The sequence below is a fragment of the Sinocyclocheilus anshuiensis genome, unplaced genomic scaffold (genome assembly GCF_001515605.1).
Source record: "Sinocyclocheilus anshuiensis isolate Anshui unplaced genomic scaffold, SAMN03320099.WGS_v1.1 scaffold521, whole genome shotgun sequence".
NCBI classification, from domain to species: Eukaryota; Metazoa; Chordata; class Actinopteri; order Cypriniformes; family Cyprinidae; genus Sinocyclocheilus; species Sinocyclocheilus anshuiensis.
Genome location: NW_015540882.1, coordinates 753,055 through 767,174, shown reverse-complemented (window position 1 = coordinate 767,174; position 14,120 = coordinate 753,055). Strand labels below are relative to the sequence as shown.

The 14,120-nt window shown below is 38.5% G+C and overlaps 1 protein-coding gene across 1 annotated transcript in view; it reads right to left on the bottom strand.

Annotated features, from left to right (window-relative positions):
* Positions 1-14,120, bottom strand: part of LOC107688574 (ankyrin repeat and BTB/POZ domain-containing protein 2-like) — a 64,907-nt gene that overhangs the window by 1,464 nt on the left and 49,323 nt on the right. Inside the window, exons 5-17 of the mRNA XM_016486278.1 lie at positions 12,341-12,493; positions 10,219-10,384; positions 9,984-10,073; positions 9,039-9,140; positions 8,470-8,566; positions 4,249-4,384; positions 3,188-3,462; positions 2,801-2,979; positions 2,390-2,495; positions 1,747-1,849; positions 1,528-1,618; positions 1,362-1,430; positions 983-1,096 (exon numbers count right to left, since the gene is read on the bottom strand). Of these exons, the coding sequence (XP_016341764.1) occupies positions 983-1,096; positions 1,362-1,430; positions 1,528-1,618; positions 1,747-1,849; positions 2,390-2,495; positions 2,801-2,979; positions 3,188-3,462; positions 4,249-4,384; positions 8,470-8,566; positions 9,039-9,140; positions 9,984-10,073; positions 10,219-10,384; positions 12,341-12,493 (1,681 nt within the window). The remainder of the gene's footprint in view (positions 1-982; positions 1,097-1,361; positions 1,431-1,527; positions 1,619-1,746; positions 1,850-2,389; positions 2,496-2,800; positions 2,980-3,187; positions 3,463-4,248; positions 4,385-8,469; positions 8,567-9,038; positions 9,141-9,983; positions 10,074-10,218; positions 10,385-12,340; positions 12,494-14,120) is intronic.

The following is a 14,120-nucleotide window of genomic DNA, read 5'->3' as shown; positions in this document are numbered from 1 at the left end:
TCGCGTGCCGTCTTTAACGTCTCGCGGGATGTCATCGAGAAGGCGGAACTAGCGAATGACTTCCGAAAACAAGAGTGTAAACATTGCTGAAGCGCTTCCGCTATAGTTCGCCAGCATTTTCTTTCTTTGTTCTGTCGTGGTAGTCCCTCGATGACACCTCATACAGGCATGAGTACTGTTGCCACAGCTCCACGAACCTTTCCTCCATCTCATAATTCCACCTAGCAGCACCATCGTGCAAATCGTGGCAAAATCGTGTAGTCTGAACCGGGCATTACACTAACAATATTATTATTATTTATTTATTATTTTTTTACAACACTACCAAAATACTTTTTAGTTGTTACAAAAGAAAAGTATCAAGTCAGTTATTACATTATCATTTTACATTCAGATTATTATTTTCAATAATATTGTATGATAATAATAAAAATAAATATTATATATTTAATATTAGATGTAATAATAATAACAACAATAAGAAATAATGTATTATTATTATTAATAATAAATGGTTTGGGTAATAATAATAAACTGTAGTTTGTGTTATTTTTCTTTATTGTAAATAAATATTTACATATGTATGTTAATAATAATTGGAATAAAAAACTGCAAGGCTGTTTATGGTTGCCATCAATGTATTAATATAGAGTATGTTTATTATATATAATGTTTGCTTGTAATATATAATTGTTTTATTAATATTATTTTATTAATAAATTATTAGAAATTGTTATTGTTGTTAATAATAATAATAATAATTGGATTAAAAACCTAGGCTATTTTTTGGTGCTGAGCAATGTATCAATATAGATTATTATATGTATGTTTGTAATCAAATTTATATATATATATATATATATATATATATATATATATATATATATATTTGTTATTTTAGATTATAAAATACATTTATGTAATTATATGCATTTTAATATTTTTTTATAGTTGTATATACTACATAATTACATATTTTTACCTTAGCAGTGTGGTAGATGTTCACAGCATTGTCAAGATCAATGTTCTGAGCACAGATAATTTCACAGTGCCGCTGTAGCGCCCCCAACTGGAACAAACTGGCTGCTGTCAGTAACTACAGAACGCAAACAAAGGAGTGAACAATAATTTCTTCTGTTTTCTGTTTTATTACTTGCTTCAATCTACAAAATTAGTTTCTATTTTTGTGTCTGTGAATCTGAGAAGATAAAGTTTCATCTTGAATTACTGCAGGTAAACTCAAGAGGTTCCAGTGCATGAACAATTGGCAGTGACTGTGGATGAATTGCCAAGATCTTCCTTGTGACCCCTCTCTGTTTATGAGTATTAAGCTGGGTTGGCCTGTATCTTGTTTGTCTTACCTCCAGTAACTCTGGGACGCCCATCTTCAGAGACTCCGTCCCCCCGCAGTACAGGTATGACATCATCATCTGGATAAACACGATGAGACAGTGATAAACTCCTGATTACATCTTGGAACACCCTGTTGTATCTCAGCCCACTGAACGAGGATTCAACTGATCTTACCTGGAAGATGTTGTACTTGACGTTGCTGATCTCGATTTCCTTGCGGGGCTGAGTGCTGTCCGTCCCGTTCAGCGCCAGCAGACTTTTGAACCTGATTTCAGAGCAGACAACATGCTTTATTCTTAACGGTTCATTTGTGTTTCAAAATATTATCTACATATAGAGACCTGTGTTACGAGATAACAGATTTCTTTTATGTAAGTAACGTAATGGACTCACCTGTCGGACGCCGTGAGCAGCAGAACTCCATGAGAGTAGAACGGTTTGCCCTCCACTAGGAACGTCACGTCAGACATCTCTGGGTTGTTCAGGAAGTGAGGGTCTGTGGAAAGATGAATCTGAGACATCAGGCCCAAGATTTTCCAGAGTAATCCGTTACAGATAGAAATAAAAATTAACTGCAACTATAATGTGCACTATAGAAGACCGTTTCCGCCACTGAATAAAAAAAGTGACTTTTTATCTCACAATTCTAACGTTTTTCTCAGAATTGTGAGATATAAACTCGAAATTGCAAGAAACAAAGTCAGAATTGCAAGATAGAAAACTTTTCTGCGAAAAAAGTCTATCTCTAAAGTTTATCTCACAATTTTGACTATAACACGCAATTGTGAGTTTATATCTCTCAATATCTCTGAGAAAAAAGTCAATTGTGAGACAAAAAGTCACAATTACCTTTATTTTTTATTCTGTGGCAGAAATAGTCTTCCATAGTGCACTACCAAGTAACTGAACACCGTATCATTGACAAACTTTAGTTTTTTTTTGTTTTGTTTTTTATCAATGCTGGGTAATTTAACTAGTAGATTCAGTAAATGCTGCAAATTCATAAATGTAACTGTACTAAGATTGAGTGAATTACCGAGTTGAGCAGAGAGAGCTGCCTTCTTTTCTTGGATAGGAGGAAGTGGAGCAGGACCGTAACAGTGACTAAAAATGACGCCCAACTGGTGGATTATTGCCTCATTCTATAGAGAAAGAATTAGTCATAAGGTAGTTAAACTAAGAGTTGTTTAAAGCCATTGTCACCCCAGGTCTGAATTTCTGGTACAAAAAAAAATAAATAATACAAATTTAGAACATAGTGTCCTATTCAGATCCTTTTTAGATATCTTAAATTTCAAACCACAATGAACTGTCATGTTTTAATTCATAGTCTAGGTTCAATTTTTAATTGCTCACCATCCATTGACGTAATTAAAATTCAATGTGTTTGCTGTTGCTTTTTTTTTTTTCACATGGGCTTTTTATGAACAAATGTCCAGTTTTTTACCTTGCTGTTTTTCAGGATGTTGAACATCAAAGGAAGGCCGATGCAGACTAGTTCCTCACAGTAATCCTCCTCTTTGATGGAGGTGAAGTCTCGCAGAAGGGAGAGCATGACTCCAGCTCTGGACCTTTGTTGAGCGCTGCGTAGTGACTCCAACCACACATGGAGGTTCCATGGCACTCCTGCAGAATCAGACAATATGTAAAGAATTGTTTACAAATAATCAAATGCTTTTTTGATAGCTCAGCTTTACATAACCGTATCAAAGAAAGAAATTCCATATTTATATATATATTTTTTAAATTGAACGTGTTACTTTACATCATCTACACTCTTTATGTTCTCTGAAAATTATTTACGATTCTGTGGTTAGTCATGCATCTAACCTACCCAATGATCTGAGCTCCATGGTGACATCTAGGTAGCCGTGCTCTGCGCTGTAGAAGGATGCCTCCTGCAGAGCTTTCATACGGGCCTTACACAGCTTGGGCAAGGAATCTTCTGACACCAGGCTGAGGTTTGGGGATGAAGGAGGGGGTAGAGAATGTCCATTCCGGCCAGACGCCCGCGTCTCGGCCTCCACACCCTCCGCCAGGATCTCCTCCAGAGAGAGCACATCTTCCCTTACCTTCTGAGGCTGAGAGAGGAGCTTCCGCAAAACATTCCTGGAGAACATATTTATGCTTTAGTTCAGTGATAGATGGATGAGCAGGTAGATAGACAGCTCAATACAAAGCTAAATGGGTGGATAGATAATTAATGCTTGGACATATGGAGAGACAGAAGGATTGATGGATGAGTAGATGGGTAGATGCATACAGTAGATAGATATTTGCATAGATTGGAAGATAGGTGCCTGGGTAGAACATGTGTGATTTGAAAGGTAGTTTGATGCAGAGGTAGACAGCTGGCTGGAAATATGGAATATAACGATAGCTTAATAGAAAGCTAGATGGATAGATAAATAATATTACAAAGGCAGATTGATGTAAAAAAGATCATGAATGGTTGGATTGATAGCCAGATAGCTGGGTGGCTAGATAATGAATTACTGGACATAATGGGTCAATAGGAAGCTAGATGGATGTATAAATGAATGATTAGTTGGATAGATAATGAGTAGACAAAAAGAGGGATGGATGGATGATTGGAAGGACAGATAGCTAGCAGATAATGAATGACTGGACAGACAGACAGACAGACAGACAGACAGACAGATAGATAGATAGATAGATAGATAGATAGATAGATTCTGGCAGGATAGAAAATGAATGATTGGACAAAGCTAGACAAATCGATAGAAAGCTAGATGAATAGAAAGTAAGTTAGCTGATGTGGTAATGCAGTTGCGTATGAGTTGTCATAAGGGATCATGTTGAGAGTTGTGGGGAGCGAGTAGTGTGTGTTAGTGTGATCTGTTCCAGGCTGTTGTGGATGATGGGAGGTATCACCTATGGCCATGGGCGGCAGCGTGACTGAAGCAGTTCATGTCCTCATAGAGCGATGATGTCAGCGTGTTACTGTCCCGGGACCTCAGCAGGGGGTCGGCACCGCGCACCAGCAGTAAACTAACCATTTCGTAATTCCCTGCGAGATTGCGAAAGCAGGAGAGTGACCAGAGGAGAAGGAGAAAAGGAGAAACAGATGGTGAGATTACACCGATCTGGAGAATAAATGAGAAAGAACCACAATAAAAGAAAAGAATGCAATTCATGATCATTAATGTAATGATCTTAGAAGGGTCATGTCACAAGGAATCCACTTTTCCTTGATCTTTCGAGATAAAAGAGCTTAATGTACTGTGAAAACATACTGTAATTTTTAGAACTCGCAACATCCTCTTCATCCAAAATCAACTCTGCTTTCTTTCGTTTTTTGACACCAGTAACATGAAATGTTAACATTACACCCACATTTACAATAAAGAATGCCTACTAAAGTTCAGAAACATGGCCCTTCCAGTCACTGTGAGGTATAGACTTCAGTCAGGGTGGCGCCATATTAAATTTTTGACAGGAATGAAAACTAGGCTTTGAGTGATAGAAGTACAGTGTATTCAAAGGTTGTACTGTTTAACAACATACAGATGACGAAATGTCTTTCTAAAACAACTTTCAGAAGACAAAAACTCATTTTTGAAAGTTGAGTTGTGAGTTGGTGAAAATTATATGATCTGAGACCTTTATATAGTGTGTGCTATTCTTAAAGCGGTCATGTGATGCGATTTCAAGTTTTCCTTTCTCTTTGGAGTGTTACAAGCTGTTCGTGCATAGATAAGATCCCTAAAGTTGCAAAGATTAAAGTCTCAAACCCAAAAAGATATTCTATTTAAAGGTTAAGACTCGTCCATGCCTTCCTAAAACGCCTCATTTAAACACGCCCCCACATGTCTACTTCACTGTGGGAAGATTTGCATAACACCGCCCAGATGTTCACGCAAAGAAAGAAGGTGTAACTTTGATTCTTGCTGTAGTGTTGCTGCCGCCGCCATGTCGTGCAGATGCTGTGTGTTTCATTGTGAAAGCGAAAATGCTTTGTTTGGCCTTCCAAAAGAGGACACAACTAGAAATCAGTGGTTAAGTTGTATTTACAACACAGAACAGTTCAAACCAAATATTCAGATGTGTGCAGCGCATTTTACGAAGGACTGTTTCCTGAACCTGTGAGAGTAGACTACAATGCCGGCTGTTCTGACTCACAGACCGTAAGTACGTTTTCATATTTAAAGAATTTGCCACTGACGATTCAAACGTGAGTTTTGAGCAGTGTAGTGTAGCGCTTGTTGTTTTTTGTTTCTCTGATCACAAATGCAGACATGGTTTTATGTTTACGCGGCACATTGCAACGCAATGTGTAAAAAGACAGTATAAGTCATTATAATCTGTAATTATGTCCCCACTGGATACAACAAATGCATCGTTTGTAATGGGTTTGAATGTTTTTATCTCGTCGCTCCGGGACAGGGCATCACAGTCTGGTAAGGGGAGTAATATTTCCATCACACGCTTGAGGTATTCAGCCAATCACAACGCACTGGATAGCTGGCCAATCAGAGCATACCTCGCTTTTCAGACTGATGAGCTTTGTAAAAATCTATGCATTTCAGAAAGGCGGGGCATAGAGGAAAAACAATAATGTACAGTATGTGGAAAATAATGTGTTTTTTAAACCTTAAACCACATAAAAGCATTTCATTACACCAACTACACAAAATAATGTTCTTTTTTTGCAACGTCATATGACCCCTTTAAGACCGTAAGGCTGCATCTGAAATTGTGTATTCTCCTACTATATAGTAGTCAAAAAACAGTATTTGACAAAAGTATGTTCGAATTCACAGTAATCATAAAAGAGTAGGCAAAAAGTACCTGACTAACCTAGTACTTCCGACAAGATTCTGAAGTGTGCATATAATGCCATGGGAGAGGATTTGTGAATGGCACTGAAGTGACACAACTGAAGCTGGTAGCTCACATGATAATGACAACATGGCAAATGTAGTTCTATAACATACATTTTTAATAATCCTGAAGTAATTACTTGTTCAAAATAAGTACCTACTCAAGTGTATGCGATTTCGATGCAGCCTTCATTTTCAACCGTGTTAAATTTAATATGGCATCTAACCTCATTAAGGTCTATTAAGGATTTCCGCTGTGTCCCAAATGGGATAAATCCACCAAAGGACACTTCGAAGTGAGGACAATTATGGCCACCAGGATCGTTACAAACCGAAGTGGTTTGGTCCCCAAACCTGTTCCTGGAGGTCTAATGTCCTGCGGAGTTCATCTTCAACCAGCTCCAACAAGGTTTCTAGTGATCCTGAAGGCACTGGTTAGCTGGTTCAGATGTGTTTAATTAAGGTTGGAGCTAAACTCTTCAGGACAGTGGCTCACCAGGAACAGGTTTGGACAGCCCTGCCCTACACCCTTCATCGTTCATCCTCTTGAAGCTCAAACTCTGGAGGGTAAACCCTTCGAAGGGATTAGGGCATAGGGACAAGCCCTTCAGACTAGAACGCAGTGAAAGTATAGCCCCGTTTCCACCGCAGGAACTTTTCCCAGGAACTAGGGACTTTGGGCTCGGTGTGTTTCCACTGCAGGAACCAGGATCTAAATAAAGTTCTGGGTAAAATATGCCCCTCAGAAAGTCCCTGCTCGCAAGGTAGTACTTTTTCAAAGGTCTGGAACTTTCGGGGGCGGGACTTCAGCACTGAGCATGCTGATTGGTTGAGTTCACGCAGCATTGTATTTCAACCACCATATATTCGCATATATTTTTTTAAATATTACTGTTATTGTGTCATGAAATGTAGATTTAACAGTATTTCAGGTGAGAATGTAGTTGTTTTAAACTCAAATCTGTGGTTTATTTATAAAGACAGCGTCTACTTGAAAATGTGCTTTGCCGATTTCGGCGTTGTGAGCTCCACGTGATCAGTGGGCGCTCAGTGTTCATGTTTCCCGACGAGAGCAGCCTCAACTCGGCTAGTCCTTCTGACATTTGCCGCTGGCTCTGATGGGTAAATCTAACAGGTAATCGTTGGTCTTTATTCTATTAATCTATTAATATGTTAAAGGGGTCATATAAATGCGATTTCAATTTTTCCTTTCTCTTTGGAGTGTTACAAGCTCTTGGTGCATAAAGAAGATCTGTAAAGTTGCAAAGACTAAAGTCGCGTAAAAAGACAGTATAAGTCATTATAATCCGTAATTATGTCCCCACTGGATGCAACAAATGCCTAGTTTATAATAGGTTTTAATGTTTTTGTCTCGTCGCTCCGGCCGGGACACAGCATCACAATGTGGTAAGGGGCGTAACGTTTCCGTCACACGCTTGAGGTATTCGGCCAAACCAAAATAATGTTCATTTTAGCAACATCATATGACCCCTTTAAAATGAAAATGAAAAGAGGCAATAACGATATAATTTAGTTTCATTGTAATGTATGTACGTTCCCTGAACTACTTTTCTGCGGCTATTAATATGTTTAAATGAAAATTAAAAAAGGCAGCGGTGTTTGATATCATATTTCGTCTTATTGTAAATACAGTGAGGAAAATTGCAGTAGCCAAGGCGAGCTGACTGACATTATCAAGTACGCTGCTGTTTGCAGAATTACCAGACTTGCGTCGTCCCGTCTGCGGGAGTTCACACTCCTAAGTCTAACTTGCGAAGTCCGAACTACAGAGGATGTCCGAAATTTGCGTACTTGGTATTGAGAAACATGCGCAGACCTACGTCACCAGACTATTTGCCTTATCTTCTCGGTACTTTAGACCACGATGGAAACACAGACAGCAACAGGTCTGGGGGAAAAAATTTCCTGGGACAAATTGTTCCAGGTAATTTCGGTGGAAAAGCGGCTTATGACAGATAGGATAGTAGTTTAGATAATTTAGTATGGACAGTGGTACATATTAAAGGTAACAAAAAAGAGATTTGACTTGTTTAAATGTTGCAGAACTTCCTGTTGAACATCTCCACACGTATTAAATGTTTAAAACCAAACATGTGCTCTGAGCTGTGGCTTTGGTCTGCCAACACAGGGCCGTATTTTTAGGGATTCCTGTTTGGGATGGGAGTGACCAGCCTTCCCTGGCAGGCTGTAAATCTGAGCTGGTGGAGGTTGGGAGAGGCTGGCATGAGTGAGGGAGTTGTGCTACACACACCTGCGGAAGATGCCAGCTGGAGAGGCGTCTCGACGTTGCTCTCCTGTCCGTTATGGACGGCTGCTCCTTCCACATTCGCCCCGGCATCTAACAGAAGCTGAAGATACAGACATACATGTAGGTTAGGAGAGCAACAACAAAACCTACTGCTGACAATGGATGAAACGTACAATTTGTGGCTACAATTTAGTTACATCACTTACAAAAAAGGTTTGTTCAAATGTCCTATTGGTATACTTGCTGTAAATGAAAGATAAGCGAGTATACTTTGTCTGCTTTGTATGTACTTACCAGAGATATACTTAACAAAATCAAGCTAAGTATATTTGGCCTATATTTGGTCTACTTAAAGTAGAGTTAAATGTTTATTTTAAATATGCAAACCAAAGCTGTTAGTATATTTAAATTGTAAAAAATAATATAGGATTTATATACTATAAGATGTTAAGTTCACTTCAAAGACTAAAAGGTGTCCTAAAAGCTAGTAAACTAACAGTATACCTATAAGTTCAAGCGTAGTCTAGTTGCAGTATGAAAGAAATCGCGCAACAAAACAAGCAGCTCGTTACCTGCACTACTGATATATGTCCATGTAACACAGCGAATGTGAGCGCCACCCAGTGGCGGCTGTCTGGATGGACTGAAGGGTGTTTGGGAGAGCAAACGGGTACCTGAACACAAAAGACCATCAGCTTTCATACAGGCTGTAGTGCTAAATAAACATGTAACAAAAAAGCATTCACAGCATGAAAATGTTTTTTAATATATTGAAACAATCTGACATACACTGTGTCCCAATTCAGAGGCTGCATTCGAAGCCTGAATGCATCACATTGGCGTGACAAAGGCTGTCTAAATTCGAAGGCTCCTTCAAATGCATCTTTCGTTTCCCGGCCATGAAGGATTTAACAGACAGATTTTTTTGCAGCCCACACTGTCCCAAGATTCATTGCGCGCCGGTGACGATAAGATTTTTTAAAGAAAATGCCAGATTACTCTTTTTCAAGTAAATTTGCTTCCTTCGACGGAATCAGCATCTGAATTGGGATACAGCTATATAATAACAAGCTAGATTGTTTATTATTATTATTAATTGTTTAGCTGCTGTATCTTTTTTTCTGTGAATTTAGAAGGTTAGGTGAAGGTAGTTTTTTTTCAGTTTGATGCTGAACAATTCATTTGTTAGAAATATTATAGATATAACATTTCTAATTTGTAAATAAAAAATACCTAAAAATGAAATATATATACTATAACATCTAATTTAAAATATTAATCAAAACTATAATAGTATATCAATGATACTTAAATAATGCTGCTATTAAAAATTAACCAACCCCCCCTCCTTTTTTTCCCAAAGAATCATGAAAATTCAGTTTTACTATTATTATTATTATTATCATTATTATTATTTGTAAATATTTAATCAACATTTAATCACAATGAACTTGGTTTACACAGGTCTTAACATACAAAAACAGTGACAGACTAAGAGAGTAACTGGTGGTCCATACCGCTACATCCAGATTGGCTCCAGCATCAATCAGCATTTGGACTAAAGCCTCGTCTCCAGCTGAGCAGGCGTACATGAGCGGGGTCATACCCTACACAGATGCACAGAGAGAGAGAGAGAGAGTGTGACATCTGGATCCAAAACATGATATCAGTGTAACCGAGTGATGTATAGTTTGGTCTTCAGTGCTGACAGGTGTTCTTAATGTCTGGTTTGTGGTTCTGAGTTCACTGTACCTGGTCATCCATGCTGTTGACACCGTCTGGCCCAAGCAGCTCGATGGCCTGGCCAATCAGGTCGGTGCGGCCGCAGTTGAGCATGCGGAAGCCCAGGTCCAGCTGGAACTTATCTGTGGCGGCTTTGGCATCCAGCCGCCTGAAGGAACTAAAGCAGCACTCGGGCCTACAGAAGAAGAGTTAGAAAACATGCATGAAGGAAAAGGAGGACAGTGAGGGAGTGAGTGGAGAAAGGGGTGGGTGGGGTTCAGTGCATGCTTTCATGGGTGGAGTGCTGTATTTTCCTGAAGTGTTTTCAAATCGTTAAGCATAAGGCTGAGCACTTGAGGATCAGTAAACAAGGCTTTGCTGGAGGTCTTTGCAAATGTTTTAATGCAGTTTGATGGAAAGTCACAAATAAGGAGGAGCATGAGATCATGTTTCACGCTTCAGCTCTGCCACATTTTAAGTGCTGTTTAAAAGTCTGTTGAAATTTTTTAAAAATATATAGATTTAATTAGTCTTACAATGTTGTGATGGAAACACTAAAATATACCCAAAAAACAACATCACCACAACTGGAGAACTTGACAAAACACCTTAAAGTCAGCATGAAATGTAATGTATCTTGGCCCTGATGCATGATTCATTAGATTATATGTGTATATACAGTGGGTACTGAAAGTATTCATCCTTTATCCCTGTGTACACCAAACCCATCTTGAGTGTTTGTTGCTAAAAAAGCTCATTTTTTTAGTTACATCTGACCATAGAATCCAGTCCCATTTGAAGTTCCAGTCGTGTCTGATAACAGAATATGCTGGAGTTTGTTTCTGGATGAGCTAGGAGAAATTTTATTGAAGCCCTCCCAAACAACATGTGGTGGTGTAGGTGCTGTTTGATCATTTTTTAAAAGGTTTTCTGACCCCGAAACTCAACTATTTGTACCCACTGTATATATATATATATATATATATATATATATCAAAGGTTTTAATTTGTCCTATGCTTCTGAAAATGTTCATTTATTATTATTTGAACATTTTTTGAAGATAAAGTTGCTACATAAAAGGTGTTGTATGTGGTTGTATGTTCTATCTTGTTGCTAGGGCGTTGTTATGCAGTTGCCAAGCTGTTCTAAGTGGTTGCTACGGTGTTTTGGTTGCTTGGGCATTGTTATATGCAGTTGATAAGCTGTTCTAAGTGGTTGCTACAGTGTTTTGGTTGCTAGGGCATTGTTATATGCAGTTGCTAAGCTGTTGTAAGTGGTTGCTAAGGAGTTCTGGTTGCTAGGGCGTTTTTATGCTGTTGCCAAGCTGTTCTAAGTGCTGCTAAGGTGTTCTGAGTGGTTGCTAGAGCATTTCTATGCCTTCTGAGTGGTCACTTCACATTTGATTCTGAGTGATTGTTTGGGTGTTGTTATGCAGTTTATATGGTGTTCTGACAGGTTGCTAGGGCATTGCTTTTTGGATGCTATGGTTCTCTGATTGGTTGCTAGGGCATGGTATGTGGTTGTTAATCTGTTGCTCTGCAGTTGTTAAAGGGATAGTTCACCCAAAAATGAAAATTTGATGGTGTCTTAGGACATCAATGTGTCGTCACGAGCCGCAGGGTTTAATTTGGATTTGTCTGTGCATGTTTTTTTTACTCTCATAGATTTTGTTACCATTGCCAAGCATTATACGACTGATAGACTGCAACGGTTAAAGTTAAAAATCATCATATGTGTTCTACTGAAGAAACAAAGTCACCTACATCTTGGATGCCCTGGGGGTAAGCAGATAAACATCACATTTTCATTTTTGGGTGAACTATCCCTTTAAGGTGTTCTGTGGGGTAGTAGGGTGTTAATATGTAGTTTCTTGTGTGTTGCAAAAACATTCAGAACCCAACACCTTACGGTAGCTAAGGTTTTTTAGAATGGTTGCTAGGGTGTTGCTGTGTGGTTGCTAAGGTGTTCAGAGTGTTTTTCGGTGTGGCTCTTCTTCTAGGGAGTTTTTGGTGATTGTAAAAGCGCCCACCCTGTATTTCTCTCTGTTTTTCTGCTCTCTAGATGTGCTTCGTCTTCCTCAAAGCATTTTCTTCACTCATTTATCGTCCAGCAGGTATGAATGTAGGCTGGTTGTCAGTCAGAATGTCTTACTTCAGCAGTCTGGGCTCACAGTCCAGTCCGGGCAAGAGCAGCCGTGCCGTCTGTCTGACATCATCACTGTCCACCAATAAGCTGCGGCGATGCTCCGCGTGAACGATGGCCACACGCATCCACTCCATCAGCGGGGGGAGGAGGAGGAACGGCCTGAGGATGGCAAAAAAAACAAGTTTGTTTCCAATCCACTGTTGTATTAATATTGCAACAATTTTCATTGTATTCACTGCTGTAAGTAACTACAATGGTCCATTGTTCTCTTGATGATACTGACAGGCATAAATTGATTTCAGATTTGGTATTTGACATTTACAAATTTTATTTTTCAAGATGTAAAATAATAAAAATGCCTTTTAGATTCCAGACTTGTTCCCAAAAGTGAGCTAAAACTGACTATACTATAAAATACTATTGTTTTTATATATAGATAATTATAGACTGTCTATAGTGTGTGTGTGCATGTAACAAGTCTGCTGAGATCCACAGTTGTGTAAAACAAGTTGGGCCACACTGCGCTAAATCTGCTAGTGTTTGTAAAGCAGGACTTGTGCAATAAGAAAGCACAGCTTTCACTGAGACGGCCCATATCTTTCAGCAGCCTGTCAAATCAAAGAATTCACGCTGAGAATTAGGTACAGCTGCTGAAGTTATCCTGTTTTCAGCAGCTCATGCACACACTCCCTGCAGACATGAATGTGTTTGTATGTGTGCGAGCTTCTTGACATGTTGACAGATATTGGCTGTTTACTGGAGGACTACATTACGCAATAATAATTCCGAGATTTGACAGGTTTCAGCCTCTGAAAGGTGAAGCAAAGGTGAAAAAGCATAGAGAAAATACACTTTAAAGTGGGTTGTGTGTCAAATTTTGACTCAAATTGAATACACCTTAGAAAAAGTGGCTTTCAAAGCCAATATTATTGTAAACTATTGTGAAATACACAGAAACAGAAAGTTTTACCCAAAAAGGAACACTGGAGGATTTAATAAGCATTTTCTTGGTCCTTCCAAAATGAAGAGATTAATATATATATATATAGAGAGAGAGAGAGAGAGAGAGAGAAAAAGCGAGAGAGAGAGAGAGAGAGAGAGAGAGAGAGAGCTTTATATATATATATATATATATATATATGATTTTGCATAACATTTTATTATATTAAGTCATTTTAGGTATTTCAATATCTCCATATTGGGAAAGAACAGTGGTGGATGGCACCCTTGGTAAATATGATCAAAGAAGGCTGTGAAAATAAATCTGCATTGTTAATCATTTTGATCTTTTATTTAAAAAAAATTCACATAAATCTAACCTTTCATTGGAGAATAAGAATTTAAAATTGGGGGAAATATCATTATGACATGTTTTTCTCTAATACACATTGGACACAATTAACGGCACTCTTTTATTCAATGCTTTTTGAAACCTCCATTTGGCATAATAACAGCTCTGAGTTTTCTCCTATAATACCTGATGAGGTTAGAGAGCACCTGACAAGAGATCAGAGACCATTCCTTCATCCAGAATCTCTCCATACCCTTCAGATTCCCAGCTTCTTCTCTTCAGTTCACCACACTCATTTTCTATAGGCTTCAGCTCAGAGAACTGGAATGGCCATAGCAGAAGCTTGGTTTTGTGCTGTTTTTGGATTATTGTCCGGTTGGAAGATCCAAACATGGCCCATTATAAGATTTCTAACAGAGTCAGTCACTTTTTGATTTTTTATCTGTTGGTATTTGATAGAATCAAAGATGCCATGTATCTAAACAAGATGTCCAG